At 41.8% G+C, this 24099-nt stretch overlaps 1 protein-coding gene across 1 annotated transcript; it reads left to right on the forward strand.

Annotated features, from left to right (window-relative positions):
• The first annotated feature begins 9660 nt into the window (after window positions 1-9660).
• LOC146980289 (carbohydrate sulfotransferase 12-like) lies at window positions 9661-13049 on the forward strand. The gene is made up of 5 exons (XM_085788871.1): window positions 9661-9763; window positions 10171-10346; window positions 11567-11710; window positions 12398-12705; window positions 12807-13049. The coding sequence occupies exons 1-5, from the start codon at window positions 9661-9663 to the stop codon at window positions 13045-13047; spliced, it is 972 nt and encodes a 323-aa protein (XP_085644997.1). The 3' UTR covers window positions 13048-13049.
• The last annotated feature ends 11050 nt before the right edge of the window (window positions 13050-24099 follow it).

Raw genomic sequence — 24099 nt, forward strand, 5'->3', positions numbered from 1 at the left:
ATACTTTTATTTAGAAGGGAAATTCAGATAGTCCAGAAAAAAGAAATCACTGAAGTCCCACATGTTTCTGTCACATTGCTGTAGCCTTAATCCAGCTGTGTCAGTCTGACTATAATACATTCTGTTTTGTTTTCACAACAGAAGCATATGGGTGTATCCACGCACTACATCTTGGTGGGATCTTCAGCACCTGGACTGACCATGAATGGCTGTCTAACTTCAGGATGCACAGAGCAACCTTCTTTTACTTGTGTGATGCAGTCCGGCCTTGGTTGACCCGAAACACAACAAGATTCAGAAAGCCAGTGCCTGTTGAGGTTCGAGTTGCTATCTGTATCTGGAAACTGGCAACAAACCTGGAGTACCGTTCTCTTTCCCACCTGTTGTCTTATAACACAGGAAGTTGTCACTGCTATAAACACTGTTCTAAAGTCACAGTATATTAGAAAACCCTCTGCTGCTGAATTTAAAGTAATTAGCCCCAGGGATTAATCTTGTTTTTAATTTAAGATAATTTATTACAAATGTAAAATTCAGGCAGCAACAATTTAAAAACATGCAATGAGGTCATAAATATAACACTGTATTCAAAAAAGACAATAAAATATTTTTATAAAAGATTTAAATGAAAAATAATATGATCTGTGTGAGAGACTAGTGTTTCACTGCATTGATGTTTTCTTGTCAGATGGAACGGTGGAGCAGCCCATGATGAACACTCAACCCCCTAAAAGACCTCAACTAAACAAAAACATGATGAGGATTCAGGTGAGTCAAAGTGATATAAACAAGTGAAGTGTTCTAAATCTGAGTCTTCAGTACTTTAACTGTATAAATGTCATTTTTCAGTTGAACAGGGACAAAGTATCACTTCCACAAAAGAAAACTGCAGCTGAAAGAGGGAAAACAGGTTCAAGGGTTCGAGAAGCAGGTACATTTTCTGAAGACTGTACATTTGCCAGCCGCTTGCTGACAACACAGAAATCACTAGGACTGGATGGCTGCAGTAGAGACACTATGTGTTGTGGTACAGGTTCATTTCATAAGTGTTGCTACCTGATTGGAAGGAGTGTGTACGGTGTGTTTTTATTTATTTATATTTAAATGTTTCTGGTAGTTGCAGGAGTTACTGAACATGAGTGGTGGTTCTTTTACTAAAAGTATTAACAACATGCTACAGAAATGCTGTTACAAGTCCTTTATTGAAAATATTTAATTTGTAATCAGGAAAAGGAGTAAAACTTGACCATGCAGAAAAACAAAATCCTCACATTTGTGAAGTTTGATCCATAAGGTATATTAACAATGACTTAATGATTTCAACAGAAAAGTTAACTGTCAAGCTGCACTTAGATTTATCAACGGTTCAATTATTTACTTATAATAAAACGTGATTAATGAAGTCGGACTTCATTACTGCAGTAACAGTAAATACTGAAATCTTGTGTACTTCATGTACTACCTGCAAGGATTCAGAAAACATCAAAGACACAATAAGAAAAAGGCATGGACCTAGACAGCTTGCAGTCCTTTTCAGAATTCATCTGTCACATCCAGTGATGGCAAGAGAAAGCAGCTCTAAGATTTCCTTATGAAACAGTCACTGTCTTGGTGGCAGGTCAAAGTCATGACATACAACAGTCCACAGAAAATCGCTGCAATCCATCTTCTATCCTGATAGCAACACAAATTATTTAGTTTTAATTATCAGATCACTAATTGTAACTGTATTATTACACCTTTTGTTCAGGGAGTTTGAGTGAGAAGGAGAGAGCATTGGTGCTGTCATGTTTGATTTCTTAGTGGATTATCTGATTTGATGGATGTCGTCAGACCATTCCCTGGCTAGAGTTGTTTTGGTGTTGCACTAGTGCAAAGGAATCATTAGGAAAGGTTGGAAGTCTCCACAGCTGATGCAGTGGTGTTAGGACACATCCAGGGTGTGTCAGCCATGCTTGTGACAGGATGCTCTGAATTTGATATTCTTTGAAAAAAAATCTGTTTGTCTGTTAGCATTTGTTATTATCCATTTATATGGAACCTTTATTTTCTGATTTTCTAGATGCAAAAATCCAAGGTAAGAGACCCTGGTGTGACCGAGAGAAGAGGGCAGTCCAGCGAGGGATGGCCAAGTTCATTGCGTTGAGGAAGGTGCCAGGAAAGAATGACTGTCTACGCTGTATTGGTCAGGAATCATCAGTACTTCACACTCAAACATGGAAGGATGTTAAATATTGTGTCTATAATGAAATAATCAAAATCAAGAGAAAGATTGTTTTTTAAAGAGGAGCAATTAATAGGTAATCTTGCCTTATGTTGTGTTTATGTATTTTGAGAGGGAGACATTTAACCAGAGATACAGAAAGAAAGGTCTGTTTTTGTTAGTTTTATTTAGTTGTGCATAGCTCCATTCCTGTTTATAGAACACTGGCTGGTCCTGTTCTGAGTCACAACTGGCAACTGCAGTTTGTTTGAAGCTGTATGTTTGAGCACATGTACTAAGTCTTAAAAATTGTCTGTGTGGCTTATAGCTACGATTTGGTTTTGTACTGTGTTTGCTGCAACAGTTGTGGTATGTTGTGTATGTTTGATCATATAAGTATTCCCAAATGTTTGTATTAAAACATTTCAGAAATTCAAATTAGTTTATTTATTTATTAAGATGGAATTAGTCATGTGGGGCTCTATAGTCTGGTGTCTAAAGCAATTCCTATTTCCCAGTTTGCCAATTACCTGGTAGATGTTTGATAATACAATATCAGAGATATAATAATGATATATTTATAATTTGGCATTGTAATGGCAAGTTTGGTAAGATAAAATTACAGTTATAACGACCATTTTAAAAGTAAACAGTTCATTACAGGTCATGATTATTCATATTTGATCATAAATATGACATCTTTGTTGACCACTAAATAGGGAAAGGGCATTTATGGGGTATTCTAGGTGATATAATATAAAATTATCCTTAAACATCCACCGTATTAATGATATACTTAAAAACACAAATCGGTCCTCACTCTGATGGATAAAAACTTTTTCCTGAAACTTTGTTTTTCACACAATCTGAATGAATGTATAGTTTGATGGTTCCCTGTAGTGTTCAGAAATATGTTTCCTGTGTTGATATGAGGTCTAGAAATGCCGGTCCTCAGTTTGTGGGTTAATTTACTCGGTCCTTACTATGTAGCAAGTACAAGAATGTGTGTGTGTGTGTGTGTGTGTGACAAATTAGGATAAAAATAATATTTACGGTAATTAATATTCAATGTTTTATATATTTAAAAAATAATTACTTGTTGAATGTTTAGTTATTATCCCTATGTTAAATCATATTAATAGTTGCCTCATAGGTTACCAGACTTATTTACTTAGGCTACTAATTTTTTTCTAGCACACTGTCTCTGATAATGTACCTTTAGGGGGTAAATACGTGTACCTTAGGAGTACATATATGTACCTTTTGCCATTCTGGAACATTTATGTGCCTTTTCTACCCCCAAAAGGTACACATAGGTACTCTAGAACTAGGCGTGGTCAGGTGCAGCTCATTACATTTAAAGAGACAGGCCCTGAAACAGACCCTTCTGAACAGAGCTGTTTCAACTGATGAAGAGAGAACTACAACATTTGATCCAAACAGACATGTCTTTAACACACCTGGGAACTATTTTAATTTGTGGAAAAGGGGCATAATATGGAACCTTTAATATAAACGTATTTCATATAGGCTACTGCTACAAATAACTTCAAATGTCTAAATTCTAACGGTTTAAGACAAGGGCCGCCATGTTTTGATGTTGTCGTGACGTCAAGTCGGAAAGTCGGAGCTCTGATATGATACCAGAGTTTCCGACCTGTAATTTACTAGTTTGACGCCGTTCAATTCATTTTTTACAACTCGGAGCTCATTTTTTTCCGACTTCCGAGTTGTCTTGAACGCAGCATAAAGCCTTGTCGGAATGGTGGTATGTCTAAATGGTGGGATGTCGGAATGACAGCATGTAACCTACTGCAAGGTGGTCATACATGATGTGTATGTGGGTGTTCTTTAGTTTTTTTCGTAGAAACAGGCCTGTTCAATTCATTTTAGAGCTTTTAGGTAGAAAAAACATATCAGCCTGTGTAGTTTTTGTATTAAACATAAACACAAACCACAATCACCCGCAAGCATACTGTATCACCGCCATAATCAAATGAGAAAGCCATGCAGGTCATACAGTACCGCAATTTGGCACAGTGAGCCTAAAGCTGCGTAACAGCAGTGGACAGAAAATGCAGCTTCTCTGCAACAGTTACGCTGTCGCCTATGCAAATTGTATCTAAATGTCATTATTTGGCCAATAAAATATTTATGTGCAGCCTAATCCGTGCAAAACAAGAGCCCAGCCAATTCATTGACACTTGGCTGCACTACCTCCTGCAGGAGCGCTGAGAGGTGGTGCAATAGCGTGGCGAGTGTGACCGTTTAGAATAACTGCTATGATGTTTGTAATTTGCCAGCGAGTCTGATTAGATCAGTCAACAGTCCAATTATAAAAGGGTTTATGGGTGCCAGCCTTAGTGGATTAGTCTTTAAGCTGAAGCAATTTGTGCTTGGCACGCTGCGTGATGATGTTGATGTTTGCTGTGCAGAACTGTGTGCTGTGGCTTTTTTTTTTTTTTTTTTGCCACAACTTGATTTGCATAAATTTCATAGGGAATAAAACAAAAAAACATGGTGTTCTTTTTTTTCTGCAACCAAAGAGCACAAAATGATTCAGAGCGACCTCACAACGCCACAGTAAATCTCTGTGGGTGAGAACACTGCAGAGGTGGAGCTAATGAAGCTGTGGTACACAGCTTCAGCATGGCGGCTGACCCCAGGTATGTTTACGTTCAGGTAGATACTGGGTCAGGAGGAACTCATCATCAGCAGGTGGGGTGAGCCCATGGCTTCAGTAATGACAGATGGTTTTCCCCGTTAAGCAGTGTGTGCTCTGTGACACCTGGGTGGTAGAAACCTCTCTCAGGAGGAAACTGTAAGACTGTGAGAAGTCTCATCCAAGTACTCTAATCATTTTTGGCCTGTTTTTCCAAAAAGCCTTAACACTCTCTGAACTAGTGCAATTGTCATAACAGTTTCACGGCACATTAAAACTCTATTGCGTGTTTGCGAATGATGCCAATTTACCCAAAACATATAATTTATGTTTCAAAACCTTTTGTGTCAGTTAATTTGCCGATGGCACCAAAATGAAAAGTCGATTTGTTATTGTCTGAGCCAAACTGGTTATTGCCACAAATTTACATCCTTGTGAGAAAGCAAAATCAAAAACAAACCAAAAAAATCCTGTTGGTTTTGTTTTTCTGGTCAGATTTTCATCAACATCAGGTCTGATGTTTTCCCTAGTGATATCTCCTTGTGCACTGATCACTTTTACACAATTATTGATATGCATATACTTCCATACTTGTATGATAGATTACCATAATTGAATGGATCAGTTTCCCTGGGGTGTTCAAATAATGACATGTTTATAAACTCACAATCATCTTATCAGTTTTGATCAATTAAAATAAATGTTTTTGTGGAGAATTCTACTGACTTTTTTTTTTTCTTTTGCAAATGTTTCAAAACAATATTCTTAAATGAAGGAGACATTTCGAGCTGGGACTCGGGAACACGGGAAAGCTCACCGGGCCCGGACACGGAAAGGATTGACAGATTGATAGCTCTTTCTCGATTCTGTGGGTGGTGGTGCATGGCCGTTCTTAGTTGGTGCAGCGATTTGTCTGGTTAATTCAGATAACGAACGAGACTCCGGCATAGAGACTTGAGATTAATGTTTTAAAAAATACTTTTCTCAGTATGAAAGGATAGAGGAGAGAGTCCAGGAGACTTGTGGGAAGTATCTTGACGATGTACAGTATCGTCACACTTCAGTTCTGTCATAAATTAATGGTAAAACAAAATCTGTTGCATTTCATTTTGTGAAAATGTCTTGAAATTTCCCATCAGGCTGTGGGTAAACAAGATCCCATGGACATGGCTATATGATGAACGCTAAATATCAATGACTACACACAGTGGATATTATATGCACCATCTAAGATCAAAAAGTAGTATTTCCAGTTTTTACAAATGAGCAAATCATATATTAAAGGGATATTCCGGCGTAAATTTAACCCATGGTCCAACGCACCGTAACACCAAGTTAGACCTCCCCTGGAGAGATGAAGTCTGCTAACCGCTAGCTTTTCTAGTTGTAGCCACGTTGGCAATGACTGGACCATAAAAAACAGTGCAGTATACGGATAGCTTAGCCTGGTTTCTATTGAAAAGAGACGAAAACAACTCACCCACTCTGCTCCAGTTAAACGCTATGCAGCAACTTTCCGTGTCCAGCATAACGTTAGAGTCCAGGCACTGACAACACACCGAGGCCGACTGGCAGCACAGACATCTGGTTTCAGCGGCCACCGACAGGCAGTGACCACCAGACTGACCACTTGATTCCCCCAGGTCCAGCATTTAGACTCCACCAGCTCTCTCCCTCCGTCACTTTTAGCTTCCATTTCCAGCACATAGCCTCCACCGCAGCTGCTCCTCTTTCACTTTACTCGAAATCGAAATGAAACCAGTCGTTGTTGTTCTCAAACTCCATAAACTCAGCCATGTCCGTCTATATATATATATATATATATATATATATATATTAGCAAGTTAAGACTACAGCTACAGTTGCTTACTGCCGCTACCCATCTCTCACTCGAGTACATTTAACGAGTCAACAGTAAGGAACACAACCGCAATGGGCTTTATGCACAGCTCCACTACTTCCTGAAATAAGCAAGCTCCTTTATTTCCTGTCTTAAACTACAATGGTCAGACACACCTGGATTAATCAGTTGGTCCAATAATGTAAGAAAGGAAATAAAGGAGCTGGCTTATTTCAGGAAGTAGTGGAGCTGTGCATAAAGCCCATTAAACAGAAGATATTCACACAGTGAATAAACAGAAAAGGTTGAAGGTGTCGGCCCTACGTTATAGCTCCGACACAAACAAAAGAGCGCAGAAGGCACAGTTATCCTGGGCGGTGAGCGCTACCCTGGCGTGGTCGGCACCGAGGCAAGCGTTTCAGCGAGGGTGGATGTCGATTGCCAGGATGTAGCCGGTCTGACAGCTCGGGGACAAGCAGATCAGTCCGGCGGGGCGCTGTTTCTTCGAGGAGGACTGCATTCTAGCACGCTGAAGAAAAAATGGCAGCCGATCCCCGGGTCCGCAGGTATTAGGCCTGTGATGCGGACTGGAGAGGGACAACTGTGCATGGCACAGTGGCGCGAAAGAAATCATCAGGACTGTGATAAACCCAATAGCGGTAGTTCTCTCGAAATAGAACACATGTTTTCTCATGCTAATTTCTGGTTTTTGGATTAAGGATTGTCTGTTTGGTGCTGCACTAATTACTTTTGTAACTAAAACCATTGTGTAACCATATCAGACATGAGAAACTGTTGCTTTTTACAACTGTTAGCTCTATGTGCTCACAGTGAGTTAAGTAGTAAAAGGAGAGAAAGGCTCTCATATAGCACAGAAGATCCCCACTTCCATCAGACTATACTGCATATCAGTTTTAAAGGGCTACGCCAACATTTTTTTTGCGTGTGCAATCCAGTGAGCCAGGGAGTTGGTTATTATTTCAGACGTGGACTTAGTTACCCTGGCCCTGAAACCAGTCATCTGGTCGAGTGTGGGTTGGGTGTGGGTCCTTGTACTCGGAGTCGGGCTAACGTCTAGCTAGCTTCCACGCTATATGCTTTATGCGTATCATATCATTATCATGTTTCTATGTACATTCCGATTGTCTATACTTTTTCAAACGTTAAAGATTTTCATTGAAAAAAAGAAAGAACACAGCACTATGGCCGTGTAGTCTGACATATGACTGTCGTGAACAAAATAAAATAAAAATTGTATAGTGTAACGCTGACATGACCTGATCATCTCCCATCAACTCTTCCACACACCTGTAGCTTGTCTCTCTAATGGGTTTTATGCACAGTTCCACTACTTCCTGAAATAATGATTGGACCAACTGATTAATCCAGGTGTGCCTGACCATTGTTGTGAGGTCAGACACACCTGGATTAATCAGTTGGTCCAATAATGTAAGACAGGAAACAAAGGAGCTGGCTTATTTCAGGAAGTAGTGGAGCTGTGCATAGAGCCCATTGCCACACCCACCTGCTGCTCGACGGCCGCTCTCTCCCTCCTCTCACTGACAGTTTGCTGTCAACCATCAGTGGTAACTGCTCAGCTCCTTAAGTTTTGCTAGAAACCAAAATGACATGCATGTGGAAGTAGCAGTTTGAGGGGTTCATAGACCCCTTTCTCCAATGCATTTTGTACATTGATGTGTATCTATTCCACACAGTAAAAACTAATCAGGTGTTTTAAATCAGATCATTAGGGACATCCAGTTTATTATCTACTTTACTGTCAAGTCCAACACACACGCACACATTTTTTTTTTCAGCTAGTCACACAGTAAACTTGCCAGTGTAAAATATGCAGTGTCAAAGTATTTTAACTTTTAGACCTATTCATCTTTTTTTTTTTTTCCATTTAAGCAGAAGCTGTGTGTTAGAATAAAGGGACACTGCCATTTACCATACCTGTCACCAGTGTTTGAATTGCAGGGGAGCTGAAAAGGACACACACTCACCTGAAAGCCTACATTGCTGTGCTATTTTTCGAAGACCTCAGCATTCAACTTAGTTCCCTTCTCATCAAACACTCAAATGAGGGTTAGGCTTCACTGACCAGTGGAATGGAGAACTTCATGAAAGTATGACAAAAAATAAACAAGGTTTCAATCCTACAAAATGATCAAGATTAACCAAGGGCATTCTCCCAAAGCACCTCAGTGCATTAGCATCTAACTCAGAACATACTGCTAATCCAGTGATACTGCCAACCATTGGAGTTTTCTGTAAATAAAACTCAACTAAACCATCCAAAAACCTCAGACCTTTATTGCTGACCCTTAACCATGCCCTAAGGACACTCAGGACACTGAGTGGTACAGACTGAGTGAGAAGGTGTGGCTCAGTCTTTCTCTGCTGCTCCACCTCTCCACTGATCTGTTCATATTTGTTTTGCCAATAAACCGATGGCAAATGAAGCATAAGGACCTGAGTGTGATGAAGACGTCAATACATGTTGGTGTAGGCGTAGGTCCTGCTCAGTGAGGACTCCCTCAGAGTCACATCATCTATACCAGAACTTTGGAGCAAAGTAAGTAATGGGAATATTATTACTGATCATTCATGATATGTAGGTTTAAGTAACAAAACATCCAAATAATGCTGCTTCAGATTTCATTTGGTTGTAGTTACTGTAGCTGTTATCTCTGTTGTTTGAGGATCTCTGAAACAAATGCATGATTGTTTCTGTTGTTTGGGATCATATTCAGTCACAAAGTTGTTAAAACCTGTAGATAGTAATGATAATATGCTGAACAGTACAGTGTGCTCATACACTATCTAATCTTTATCTTCAAAAATTGTACCCTGACAGTAATCACTCAAACATCTTTCATTTCTTTCGGTCTGTGCACGTCCATTGTTTCTTCATTAGCACAGGTTGACACATATAAAGATACTCCAGCTGTCATGGCAACATGGAAAGGACTCCTGCTGTCCCTGGGATGTGTTGGATCCCTGTTTCTCGTCATGTTGTCCTTTGACCTGCAGGACATGGCTCAACAAAAGAGAGGTACACTGTGTGTGTGAATGCTGTGTAGTGAGGATATTGGTATTTAGGTATTTTTGTGATTGTAAAGGTTTGAGAGAAGCAGGTAGGGAATTCATTATGTCAGTGTATTCATAAAGATAGAACTAAAAGCATATGTGTGTCTGAGTGTGTGTGTGCATGTGTCTTAATCCTCACTGTTCCTGCTGCATATCCTGCTCCTACTTAATAATTGATGTGATTTGTTTGATGAATGGATCTGTGACCTCACCTCTGATTACTTTGGGATTATCATGGATTACATCAAACATAACACTGTTTATTTCTGTGGAACAGAAGAATGTTTGCCCTTTGGCTTTTACCACCGTTCAGCTCCTTCAGAGGAAGGTTATCTCAGAGCAAGAACATGATATGTTGCTATGTTACCACAGCGGGGAGGAGGCAACAGCTGCAAGAGCTGAGGAAACATCTGGTCAAAGAAATGTGTGAGGCTGACAGAGAGGAGCTGTCTGAGGGGAAGGACAGTGTGGATGAGCTGAGTGACGGCCAGCTGAAGAACCTGGTGGTGGATGATGCACACGGCCTCATCTACTGTTACATCCCTAAGGTGATAGAGACACACACAACACACAACACAACACAACACACCTCAGGACCTTTTGATAAGTAAATTCTTAAACTGATTTTCCGTTGTAAATATTGCTGATGTTACTGAATGAACATTTGGACCAATAATACTGATCAATGATCGGAGTCACATAACCCAGAAACCTCTGTTACTTACACTGTGACTTTCCCTTTGTACTTTGTTTTGAGTGCTAACAGACTGTACCAAGTCTGGTTAAAGGGATACTTCACCCAAAATTGATAATTCACCAATTTTCTACTCACTGTCATGCCAAGGAAAGGTTTGGAGAACTTTCGGAGTTACCAAAACTCTTTTGGAGTTCCAGGGGGGGTCCGGCTGGAAACGGATTTTCATATAATGGTGGCAGATAGAGGTCACTTTTGAGTTGTACAAAACACACACTATGAAACTTCCAAATACCTCCATACTGCTCGTCCATACTGACCCAAGTGTCCTGAAGCCGCCACATGAAAAAGTTTTTAAAAAAAATTAATTTGATCTCTGTTTTTAACCTTGTTGTAGTAGTAGCTCCTAGTGGTTCTGATGATGTTTGTGACTGAGGCATCCTGGGTAATTTAGGGGCAGCGCCCGGCATCCCTCCATTGAAAAGTTCAGCCTAACTGGCTTGATAAACTAACTAACAAAAAGTTGGCTATTAACAGGCTATTTACAGACAACACACAACACACCAAATACGTGTAGATGTCCGGGTATGAAATTTCTGGCCACTGTGTGGGGTCATTGATCATAGTGGGAGGCTAAATGGGCATACTGGCAGATGAATTAATTGTAGTTTTTCAAGATAGCGTGAACAGTCGGTTTAAATTGATTGTTAGTTAGTTGCTCTACGCTCCATCAAAACACAAAAAGCCACTGAGTGCAGACCTGAGGGAATTTAAAAATGTCGGGCGCTGCCCCTGAATTACCCAGGATGCCTCCGTCATTCTCATTTGCATAAAGATGCCGCTCTGGTCTATTGTAAACCATTGGATGTATGATGTAAACATGGAAGAACATCTCGCAGCAAATCTCGCCATTATATGAAAATCCACTGCCAGCCGGACCCCCCCTGGAACTCCAAAAGCGTTTTGATAACTCCAAATGTTCTCCAAACCCTTCCTTGGCATGACGGTGAGTAAAAAATTGGTGAATTATGGATTTTGGGTGAAATATCCCTTTCCCTCTCTCTTGTTGTCCAGGTGGCCTGTACCAACTGGAAGAGGGTGATGTTTGTCCTGAACAGGAGCGAGCCGTATCAAGACCCCATGTCTGTGTCAAAGGACCTGGTCCACCTCCCTGATCAGCTGACTCTTCTCACCAGCTTCTCACGGCCAGAGATGAAGGTCAGTCAGTACGGTGAGCTGACCCAGGGTCAGACCGGACCTCTACAGGTCAGTGAGCTGACCCAGGGTCAGACCGGACCTCTACAGGTCAGTGAGCTGACCCAGGGTCAGACCGGACCTCTACAGGTCAGTGAGCTGACCCAGGGTCAGACCGGACCTCTACAGGTCAGTGAGCTGACCCAGGGTCAGACCGGACCTCTACAGGTCAGTCAGTAGTGAGCTGACCCAGGGTCAGACCGGACCTCTACAGGTCAGTGAGCTGACCCAGGGTCTGACCGGACCTCTACAGGTCAGTCAGTACGGTGAGCTGACCCCGGGTCAGACCGGACCTCTACAGGTCCGGTCTGTAGAGGTCCAGTGAGCTGACCCAGGGTCAGACCAGACCTCTACAGGTCAGTGAGCTGACCCAGGGTCAGACCGGACCTCTACAGGTCAGTGAGCTGACCCAGGGTCTGACCGGACCTCTACAGGTCAGTCAGTACGGTGAGCTGACCCAGGGTCTGACCGGACCTCTACAGGTCAGTGAGCTGACCCAGGGTCAGACCGGACCTCTACAGGTCAGTGAGCTGACCCAGGGTCAGACCGGACCTCTACAGGTCAGTGAGCTGACCCAGGGTCAGACCGGACCTCTACAGATCAGTGTTACAGATGATTAACATGCAGTGTGATGTTGGTGGCTGTTTGCAGGCGAGGCTCAGGCACTACACCAAGTTCATGTTTGTCCGGGACCCGTTTGTCCGTCTGGTCTCCGCCTACCGGGACAAATTCCTGCGGCCCAACGAGTACTTCTATCAGAAGTTTGGCCGGCGCATTCTGCATCGTTACGGCAACCGGCCCAATCCACCAAAGACGGTGGGCGAGGCGTTTGGATCGGGGGCGCGGCCTTCGTTTTACAACTTCATCCAGTACCTGCTGGACCCGGTGACGGAGAGGGGGCAGCCCTTTGAGCCACACTGGAGGCAGATGCACCGCCTGTGTCACCCCTGCCACATCCAGTAAGAGCATTTTAATAAGGTCCTACTGCCAAACCTGGTTCGTACAAGTGTTAATATCCACGTATTACTAATTCAACTGAAATAATGGTTTTTCTTCTCAGGTATGACTTCATCGGCCACCAGGAGACGCTCCAGGAGGACGCTGAACATCTGCTGAGGACCTTGAAGCTGCAGAATGCCATCAGGTTCCCCCCGTCGTATGAAAACATGACCTCCACTGGGTCTGTGTGGGACTGGTTCAGAGCAGTGCCCCTGGAGGACAGGAGGAAGCTGTTCCAGCTCTACCAGGCAGACTTCAGGCTGTTTGGCTACAGAGAGCCCCGGGAATTACTAGAGGGTTGAGATTCATTACCCCTAACCCTAACCATAGAAACTACACCATGAGACAATAATCACTGGGCTTTAATCTGGACTAATCATGGAAACACAATGACAAATATTGTACTGACTTTTCTCATGTAGACATGGGTCTGTTTATGCATTTGTCTGCTGCTTTTGTGTCTCTAGCTTTTCTACACTGCACCACTGAAATCTAACTGGGCGGAAAAAACACACAAATCACATGCTGAGTTAAACAGTCTCTTGTTACCACTCTGTCCCCCTTTGATCTACACGCACCATCATGGCGCACCTATGTACTAAATTACAGAGTTTTTCATGAGGGTCTGCTGTTATATTTTAAGCCATATTCATTTTTTGTCTCTTTTTTCATCCCTTCCAGAATTTGGAATTACAGTTATTTGTATTTTAATAATAATAATAATAAAATGTATTTATAAGCGCTTTTCCAAAAGCTCAAAGACACTTTACATACAATAAATGCAGTTAAGAACACAAGACATTCAATTAAAAGCAGCAAAGACAGTATAAAACATAGAAAACAATATAAAACACACACAGAAATTATGTATTAAAAGCTGATTTAAAAAGGTGTGTTTTTAGCATGGTCTTAAATGTTGGGAGGTGAGTGCAGGTGCGGATGGGTTTGGGGAGTGAGTTCCAGAGGGAGGGGGCAGCAATGGAGAAGGCTCTGTCCCCCCAGGTTCGGTGCTTGGTCCGTGTGGGTGGTGACAGGATGTTTCCTTCGGATGAGCGCAGATCCTTCGGATTTTAGCGTTTATATGACATGAAGATCAAGACGTATCGTTGACCTGGTAGAGGTCTTTTTGGTTTCAGCTAATTAACACACAAGTCAGTCTATTAAAGAAGAATTCCGGGCCATTTTTGACCCCTAAATTGTTTTCCTGATGGTCACCCAGTGTTGGGGGGAGCAAAAAATGCAACTAAAATTGATGCAGGCAAACTGGAGTTACACCATGGCTACCTGGGGCTCGGGATAGCGATTTCTTTACAAAAATAAATGGTTGAGCAGTGCAGTGGTAATGTCCATAATATCTCTGACTGTTTGTTTTAATATTTATGAATATTATTATTATTTTTTAATTATAGCACCTTTAAAAACACGAGTTTACAAAGTGCTTGACAAAAGAACATTTACGAGACAAGTCACAAACAAGTGACTTGGAAACACAGAAACACATAATGTGAGCTGAATTTTTTTGGAACATTATGATCTCCTTTTACAAGAGCACAAACTATTGATATGTAAGATATATACATCAAGACAAAGATAGAGGTATTTGGAAGGTAACTAAAATGTTCCTCAATATGCTCAAAGGACAAGGTTATGATAATGGAGCTAATGCGTGAGAAAGCTGTGCTTTCCATACCCTCAATCTGGTGGCTGCAGCTGAGTCATGTTTCGAGGTCTCAGTGTTTCTTGGCTCTGCAGGATCTCTTCAGTGCTAGTAGCAGGATAACCAGGATGCAGCATCACCTGCCAGCTCACATGACCATACTCGCCCTTAAAATCTGCCCCATCAGTCCTGCAGCGAGGTCACTAGATCTAGTTGAACAGCCCACTATCTGATCCTCATTGCTTGGCAACCACTGTGTCCCAAGGAGCGTCACCTGGCCATGACCGGTGGCGTTTGTGTGGGAGCAGTTTTCTGCATAAATGAGAGGCCGAGTGAAATGGAGTTCACAGATTCTTTTACTCGTCGTTCAGCGTAAAATTAAAAAGAAAAAGTGATTTTATCCTCCTTTGTCATGGTTAAATCGGGTCAAACCCAGACTGACCTGTTGCTTTCTGTCAAAGAGGATGAGAATAGTTTGAAATATTCCCACATTATCTACACAAGTGCACATCCTGGCTGGGAAATTGTCCACCCCCTCCTGCTCCGAGCTTTTCTATTCATTACAGCAGAGCTCGCTGTGAGTCACCAAAATACTAAGTGGGTACAGATGACACAAAATGGTGTGTCTAATGAAAAGACCATTTGCCAAACCAGTGGAAGCAGTGGGCCCAGCTGTCACTTTGACCTGCTGTGGGCTGTGTTTTCCTGGATGGTTAAATAGAAATGTGCTCTGCAGTGGTTTATCTGCTGGAAGAAGCCGAAGAAAAGATTCTTTGATTCCTTAAATATATAATATAATATAACACACACACAGTGTTGGATACAAATAAAAATAGCCTGCATGATATAAATCAATGTATTTCTACATCTTTGATCAATACAATAGATCCATACATACTTCCCTCTGCTGCTGTGAGTCTCTCATTGTAACCATGGTTATATTTCATCCATTAATTAGATCGATGGCAGTCATAATTTAATCACTTCCTGCTGTTGTTTCACATTAAAAGCATACCTGGAAATGAAGCCATGAGTGGCCTTTGAGCTGCAGGGACACTTTTAATATAAAAAGGCTGGACAGTATGAATTTATAAGTGATTTTAAAAAAAATACAACTAGCAGGAGAGGGCTGAATATTTCATGACAGTCATTACACTGTTTTAATTAAAGGCTACCTGTTGTACATTAGGATCCTATTCATTTCAAATCTCAGAAGAAGAATAAAAGGAGAACAGCCCTCATACACACACACTCAATATACTACAGTGTATTATTACAGGTAATATTCAGTACAATGGGTAAACTTCTACATTATAATGGAAGTTCCTCTGCAGACATGATCAACTCTGTAAACTCCTCTACGATCATTCATTTTGTTTAATGTGGTTTTCCTACATGAAACTGGACTGAAGCACATCTACTCTTACTTCCTTAATGAGAAGATTGTGGATCAGGCCTCATGCTCCACCCACCACCACTGCTCACTTCAGGTTGTAGTGGAGTGTGGATGTGTTAACAAGGGCAACATCTGATTTTCATCCGAGGGGATTGACAGACAGGTTGATACAGTACAGCGTCACAGCGTCCGGCCAGATGTGACTGCTCTGCATCCTCTAAAATGAAACTAGACGGTCTTTGGATAAGTGCTGTGGTTTGCTCAGCGTCAGCAGATTGAATGGAGCAGTGGGCGGGGCCTGGACGCTGGGCTTCTGCATTATGATTGGAGGATCAGTCTAAAGCCAGGGACACACCGGCCCGACCGTCTGTTTGGTGTGTTCCTCTCCGTCGGGTCTCGTCGGGTCTGATTCAACATGCTCAGTCGGGACTCGTCGGCCGTCGGGAGAGTAGACTCGTCGGGTACTCTGATTGGCTGTGTGCTAAATTAATCTTTCGTCGGGAAGCGTCGTGGCGGTGTGTTCCTGGCTTTAAGGCTGAGTCCATTTTGAATTGACAGCTGTTTCAAAACAACATCTAACATTTCCTTGTTAGAGTTTGATATAATTTTTGTTAGTTTGATGTTTGTATGATGTTGTCCCCTTTTTAAAAGAACAGCAGCTGCCACTGCAGTGGTGTGATGTTGTACTGGATTGGTTTACCAGTCAATCCATGTTTCAACACTCATGTTTGGTCATAAGCTCTGGGTAGTGACCAAATACATGGCATTGCTGCTTAGAACGGCAGAAGGTTTCCTCTGTGTGGTGACCTTAGGAGCTTCAGGGGGAGGTGGAAGGTGTTTTCAGTGAAGTCTAGAACTTCATGCTTTAGTCTGCTGCCACCGTGACACCACAGCTCTGAGATTATTTTGCGGTCTGAAGTGAACCATGTCTAGAAGTTTGTTCTGACCACTGTGTGAATTATTTTCCTCTCACCAAGATTAAAAACCAGCACGGGGAGGATATTTCTCTGCTGTCAGTTATTATCAGCTCAATTAAGCTTGACTTGGAAGAAACAGCCTTCAAGATGGGGCAAGTGGGATGTGAACTAATTTGTGTAAAATTGAGATTGTGAAGACGTCCTTTAAGATTATTAGAAACTGAGGTAAAAACCAATTGTAATCACCAAGGATAATCATCTCATCACCAGGCAGTAGTGCAATTAATTCACCCAGTTTTCCCCAGGCTTCAGAAGGAGGGTGTATTAAATTTATCAAGGCAACAGGTAAACAAGAAAGGATGGGTGCAGTTTACACCACAGCCAGAAACAGAGCATAGGGAGGATTCTTACTGCTATAAGATTACATTTCTTTCTTTCTTTCTTTCTTTCTTTCTTTCTTTCTTTCTTTCTTTCTTTCTTTCTTTCTTTCTTTCTTTCTTTCTTTCTTTCTTTCTTTCTTTCTTTTATTTCTATCTATAGTGCTTTTTATTATTTCAATTTGTTCTGATTTACTCTTTTATATTGCTTATAATGCTGATTACTGATTGTTATTAAGACCACTTGTAAGATGAATTGTCAATCTACTGGATGAGAAATTGAAATTTGTCTGATGTAACAGTGGATGTGAGGAACTACATGAACAAATAATCAAATAAAACAAAACAATTAGAAATAAAAGCCTGGTGTCTCTGCAGCAGGTAATCAAAGCATTTGCTTCAGTGACGTCAATGTCCGCAGAAATCCTTGTCTCAAACTATGAACTAAACTGTGCCACAATCAATCATAACTAAATAAACCCAGGTCCAACCACCTTCCCAAGATAGACACCCCACCTCCTTCCTCCAGAACCCCCTGCTTTATTTTTCTCTCATCCTTTCAAAGTAATATTCATCAATCAATCACTGCCATCTCTCTGTTTTCAATCAGTTTTTTTGGTCACATATCTCCTGGCTTTTAGCTTGTCTCTCACCTAATGTCAATCAATCATCAGCCTGCCTTCTCTTCCTCACTGTCCCCCCCCCCCCCCCACTCCCCTCTTTTCACTGTGGCCTACATATTATCAATCACTCCCTTCTCCCCCTATCTTTGTCTCTGCACCATCCTAGCTCCTTTCTTCACAGTGTCCTGTTATTGATCAATCAATCAGTCCATACCTCGGCCTCTTTGACACCCAAAAGATGGAAAGGTGCTTTATATACCTTCCCATTCTCACGTCACACTTCATACACACATGCACAACACACACACACACACACACACACACACACACACACACACACACACACACACACACACACACACACACACACACACACACACACACACTTAAAGCATATTAAAGCTTTTCTCTTTACGTCAGGTCAGCATATTTTCAGTGAAGATCTTTTGTCCTTGTGGTGTGGACCAAAGGGAATAGCTGTACCAAAAAGGAATATCCTGCATAGAGCAAACCAAGACAACATGTTCATTATCATGACCAAAACCCCCACAAACCTTCTAGGCATGTGGGAGCATGGGCTTAAAGGGATAGTTCAACATTTTGGCAAATTTGCATATTGCCATAATCCCTATAGTTTTAGGAGTAGGTTAGTTACATTTAATTGTTGTTGCAAACTATTTTTAGAACGGCAGAGCAGAGACATGAGCTGCTCAGCTAGGCGAATGGTATTTGCTTTTCTCTCATCAAATACACAATCCAACAACTCCAAAACACTCTTGTGAAGAAGTTGTACATTCACCACGCTATGAAATAATAATGTAATATTACGAGACAGAGTTATTTTAAAGGCAAATGTGTAGCCGGAACTACATTCCAGACACGGCTGCTAGGCGGAGTGATTTCAAAAATACAAGTAGTTCAGAGTATTTGCTTTGTGTGTCGTAATGTTACACAATTATATGTTATTGTTTCATATCGTGGAGAATGTGCAGGTCACAACTTGTCCACGAGAGTGTTTTGGAGTTGTTGGATTGTGTATTTGATGAGTTAGATGAGAGAAAAGTGAAAGTACCGTGCATCTCCTGTTATGTTAGCTGAGCAGCTCACGTCTCTGCCCCGCCAATCTAAAAACAGCTTGCACCGACAATTAAATGTCATGAACCTACCCCTAAGACTATAGGGATTATGGCAATAGACAAATTTGCCAAAATGTTTAACTATCACTTTAAGTGAACCAGTACCTACCTGAAATCCATAAACAATTTAATTTAACCCTAAAAACAGCTGCTTTGCCCTGAAAATGAACAGCATGCGGGGTAGCCTATTTAGTTGAATTTTATCATCAAGTGACATAATAGAGACGAGTCAGGTGATGTAGGGTGGTTATCGTAACCATGACCACGAAGCTGCTCAAATATTAATGAAGTAGCTACATATTTTCACCCAAACCATGATCTTAAAGCTAACCCGACTGTGGCCATTATAAACCCTTAGCCGCATGTTTACAACCATGACATGGCTGGTGTGCTCTAATGTGTAACATGAATGTTGTCATGACGATGTCTTGTTGGACGTGTTGATTATTGCCCATGCAGTGCCCCGGCCATGTTCTTCTAGACTGTGCTCTGCTGACATCGATTGGACTTCCATGAAATGTGGTCCAGACACTCATGTTTCCCAGGAAGTGAGACTTTGTGGTCCAGATCTTTCATTAATAGCAACAAGTCAAAGGTTTCACTTGTCCTCTGAATTATTATTTTATCTCCTAAAAATGTGTTGCGTTTATTGATTTTGTCCAATACCTGCCAACGCACTGACATTCCCCCCAGTCTCGGCTGTGCTTTGAGTAAAGACAGTGCTGCATAATTATCAGATTTGTATAATAATTTAGTCCTTTATTCAACTTACAATTGATCACTCTAACCTTTACATGTATTATAATTCAGATGTGTCAGTCTGTTTATTCATTGTACGTGAGCCTTGTCAATAAGGTGTTATGAAAAACTTCCCCTGGATCTGACAGATAATGATCCACCATAACTCCACTGAAGTCTGCTGAGTAGAGTGACACACAGACAAGTTGACAGACACAGCTGGAAACCTCTGGGTGCTATAAAATGTAGCTCCTCCAATGGCTGTTACAGATACTATGTCAGTCCCCATAGACTCCCATATTAAATTGCCCAAAGATAAATAAACTAAAATATTTACAGTCTGGTACAAAAACCTGTTTTCATCTCTGTAGCTGATTTCCTGATTGTGACAAGTGTATGGGCTCGATCTTTTTATGTAACTCATAACTTCATTGAGGCTTGATTTTCTTATCAATGACATCACATACCTAATTTCCACCAAAGCTGGTTCGGAGGCAGTGCCAAAGTTGGAACTTGTTCTTGTTTCCTGGCCACAACACTCTGCTGGTCCAGAACCAAGTCAGGGGCTCAGCTTGGCTCAGGTTCCTCTCCAACACACCTGAACCTGACTCCACTGTGACCAGTTCATTTAAACTCTCACTTTCACAAACAGGCAGTACACAGGTCACTTCATATCCTGTAACATGCTGTATATCAATCTAATAAAATGTAATATGAAGTGTAATACCATTATCATTTATCTATTGAAATGTAATGGTGTGTCTATACAGAAGCTCACTGTTTAACTCTTCAGTACATTGCATATTTGTTCAGCTTTGTCTTCTCACATCACCAGGCAGCTATGAAAATATTTCAACTCAGATCAGATTTTATCTTCCAAAATGATTTTTTTTATCAGACATTAAAACACCATGGACACAGAGTCCACAACAAATGAACAAAAGGCTGCAGACACAAAACTTTTCACTGAGACGAAGACTCCCTCTGAATGTAGTGGGAACTGGGCAGCAGCTGATGACATTCCCTGCCAGGTCTCCTCCTCTTGTGGGACAGTGGAGCTGATTTGGGTAAACTGACGACATATTTGGTTGTTGTTTTAGTGTCCCAAACTTTGTTATATAAGTGAATTTGCTGGTAAAATGGAGATGTATGAGATGGCGTCTTGATGTGGATCTAGTGGCTCTCTGGCCCATGGAAGGGCAGACCAGTTTTTTGTGAGAATGGAGTGACAGAAGCTTGGTTACATGCTGTCATTCAGACATCCCACCATTATGACATCCCACCACTCTGACATGCCATCGTCCCACCATTCTGACAAGGCTTTCAATATAAGGAAATACTCAACAGATGACTCTCTGCTACTTATCTGGACTCTCTCTATCTATCTGGCCTGTCTAGCCTCTACCTGGTCTTTTTACTAAACTTAACCAACTCCTTTCTTCATTGCCTAAGCCCAACCAGTGCAAAATCTGTTGGTGAACAAATAGGCTATTAAAGAAATTGTCTGAAAGGCAGGATGTTTAAAAAAGAAAAAGAAAAAAAATACCGTCATTCTGACCATAGGAGGCAAGAAGTGTCGGAATGATGGGACATTTGATAGAAAATTAAGTGTTGCCATTTAGACAATTAGAGGCCCATGTCGGACTGGTGGGATGTCGGAATGGCGGTTGCCCCCTGATAAGATTAAATCTGGAGCATAAATATCTACAATAATGGTTCCCAACCCTTTTCAACTCATCCCCCACTTGAAACCTTCAATACTGGTGGTGAAATAACACACAGACCAAATAATAAATCCTCAGAGCACTTCCTGTGTTGATGCTAAAAATGCCTCATTCAAAACTAAATGGTTAACAGGGGTTCAGTTTTTCTTTTATGTTTGAGAGCGATGAGATCACTTGTTGATTCACCATCTCTCTTGACCTTCTCCTTTTTAAGTCTTCTGATGCTATTTCTTTCAGTTGATGATGGGGCGAAGGAATCAACCATAATCTGTGTCAATAGGAGTCAATGGACTGCCCACATGACACAGATACAGGAAACTGACTCGTCACTGCCGTCTTTACACCACAAGACGAGAAGTAAAAATGCTGAGCCCTCTGGGGGACACAAGGGCAAATACACACAGTTGGAAATAGTCTTTCTGCTGCACAACCTGTCGTGGGGTCGGCTGATGAGGTGGCCTCCAAAGAGATGATTTATTACAAGAAATATATCTCTGGTGTGTGATTCAAGTACTTCAATCAGCGATAGAAAACTTCCTTTCTGTCACTGATGAAGTTTCTCTGAAGCTGTTGTACAAACAGAATGCTCAGCTACTACACTGACTGCTTTTAAGTGAGTTATTCTAAGTGGTCCTGCCAAAGTCTCCATGATTGGGAATGTAAGGGTCAATTCTGACTGACGGCTCCATCAGATAACATGATGGGGCTCTGGAAACTGTGTCACTTACTGAAGACTTTCATTATGACTAGGATCATTATCAAATTTTCTTTCTTTTTTCTGGTCATCGCAGATGAGTTTAGGGTTTCTTTACCTTGACCCGTTTTGACGGGCGCCATCCATCTTCCTCAGAAGAGTCTCCAGGTGTGTGATGTTACAGAGGCGTGGTCGCCACATCAGATGTGACAGGACGGCCACGCCTCCCACTGTTGGGTCGTTCCTCTCGGATGGCGTTCCAGGTGTTTGACAGTGTGTTAGCCCCCTCATCCAGGTTCATCATCCTCTCTTTTTTCCTTCCACAATCTGTTTATTGATACTTTGTAATAAAGGACAAGTGGCTTCATCTGTTACTCATGAAAGCTGTTATACTGTGGAACCTCTCTCTTTGTTTCTGTTGATAATAGAAAATATGTTTTAATGACAAAGACAACAGGAAAATGTATTAAAGGGATAGTTCAACATTTTGGCAAATTGGCGAATTGCCAATCTTAGAAGTATGTATTACCTTTAATTGTCAGTACAAACTCTTTTTAGAACGGCAGAGCAGAACGCCCTGGTGGACAAGTTGTGACCTGCACATTCACCACACTATGAGATAATAACACAACGTTACCACACAGAGTTGTTTTAGAGTAAATGCAGACAGAGGTGGCAAAAGTACTCATATTCTGCACTTAAGTAGAAGTACAGATACATGTGTAAAAAAATACTCTGGGAAAACCGAGTGAATACGAGTATGGACGACTGGAGTCGATGTCTGACGGGCGCGGAGAGAAGAGGAGAAGTACGCTTCCTGTGCGACCACCCAAGTGCCCACAGCGCTCGCTCCCGTGGTCCGAGCTGTCCCTCTTTCCCTCTCTAGTTCGTCACGTCTTTTACCGGTGCTTTTACGTCGTGTCAAAAAAAAAAAAAGTAACGAGCCTGTTTTTACAATGTAAGGAGTAGAAAGTACATATTTCTGTGTATAAATTTAGGGACTAGAAGTAACAAGTCGTCAGAAAAATAAATACTCAAGTAAAGTACAGATACCTGAAAAATCTACTTAAGTACAGTAACGAAGTATTTGTACTTCCAAGAAAACCAAGAAATTCCATTAGCCTCCGTAGCGTAGCTCTCAGCAGCTTGCAGCTCTGCTCCGCCGTTCTAAAAATAGCTTGCACCGACGATTAAAGGTAACAAACCTACTGCTAAAACTACAGGGATTATGGCAACTGGCCAATTTGCCAAAATGTTGAACTATCCCTTTTAACTCATTGAGTGCCAACCACGTAATTTCTCGTTTTTCGTTCCCATGCGTTGAGTGCCAAAAACGAAATTTTTCGTTTTTTGCTTTTTTTTAAATTATGAAAATAGACACTTTAATACACATTATATGTAAATTTGGGGACTCTACGACGAGGAGAACTGAAATAGATGACGATCAAAGTCACATGACAGCTCATGATCTGGAAGTTTTTATCATAACTCAGCTTCTGCAAACGGAGTTCTGCATGCAGATGCAGCGCAGCTGCTCCGCTGCTGCTCTGCTCTCACCCGCGAGGCTGCAGCAGCTCCAGCAGCTCGGAGCAGAAACAGGAAGCTCTCAGCCCACTGTCCCGCCCGGTCTTCATCTGGAGCAACACCGTGTCCTCCCCAAAGTCCTCCCGCGGTAAAATCTGATGGTCTCTGGACCAAAGCAGACCGGCACCACCGACCCGTACCACAGACGGACCGCGACCACCGGCGGGACCGGTGTTCGCGAGCCGCTGTGGCCGGCAGAGCCTCACGTTCAGCGGCGAGAGGCTGTGACACGGCACGGTGCGTCTGTGTTATTGTTGTTTAGTGGCGCCCCCCCCGCCCCCGATGGTGGTTTTGTGAATAGAACAACAATTGTTGTGTATATTTATCTTATACGAGCCCTTTGATCCAGAAATGCGAGTGTCAGAAGAGCGACAGACACAAACAGAGCAGCTTTCATAAAAGACGCTCTATCTCCTTTTCTAGAAAAAAAGGAGGGATTTTGGTGAAACCCAGCCATGTTTAGCTTGACTTTTCTCAGGAACGGAGGCACGTAGAAACAAACGGTTTG

Source organism: Trachurus japonicus, chromosome 10 (assembly GCF_045865225.1).
Source record: "Trachurus japonicus isolate A0001 chromosome 10, Traja_1.0".
Classification (NCBI taxonomy): domain Eukaryota; kingdom Metazoa; phylum Chordata; class Actinopteri; order Carangiformes; family Carangidae; genus Trachurus; species Trachurus japonicus.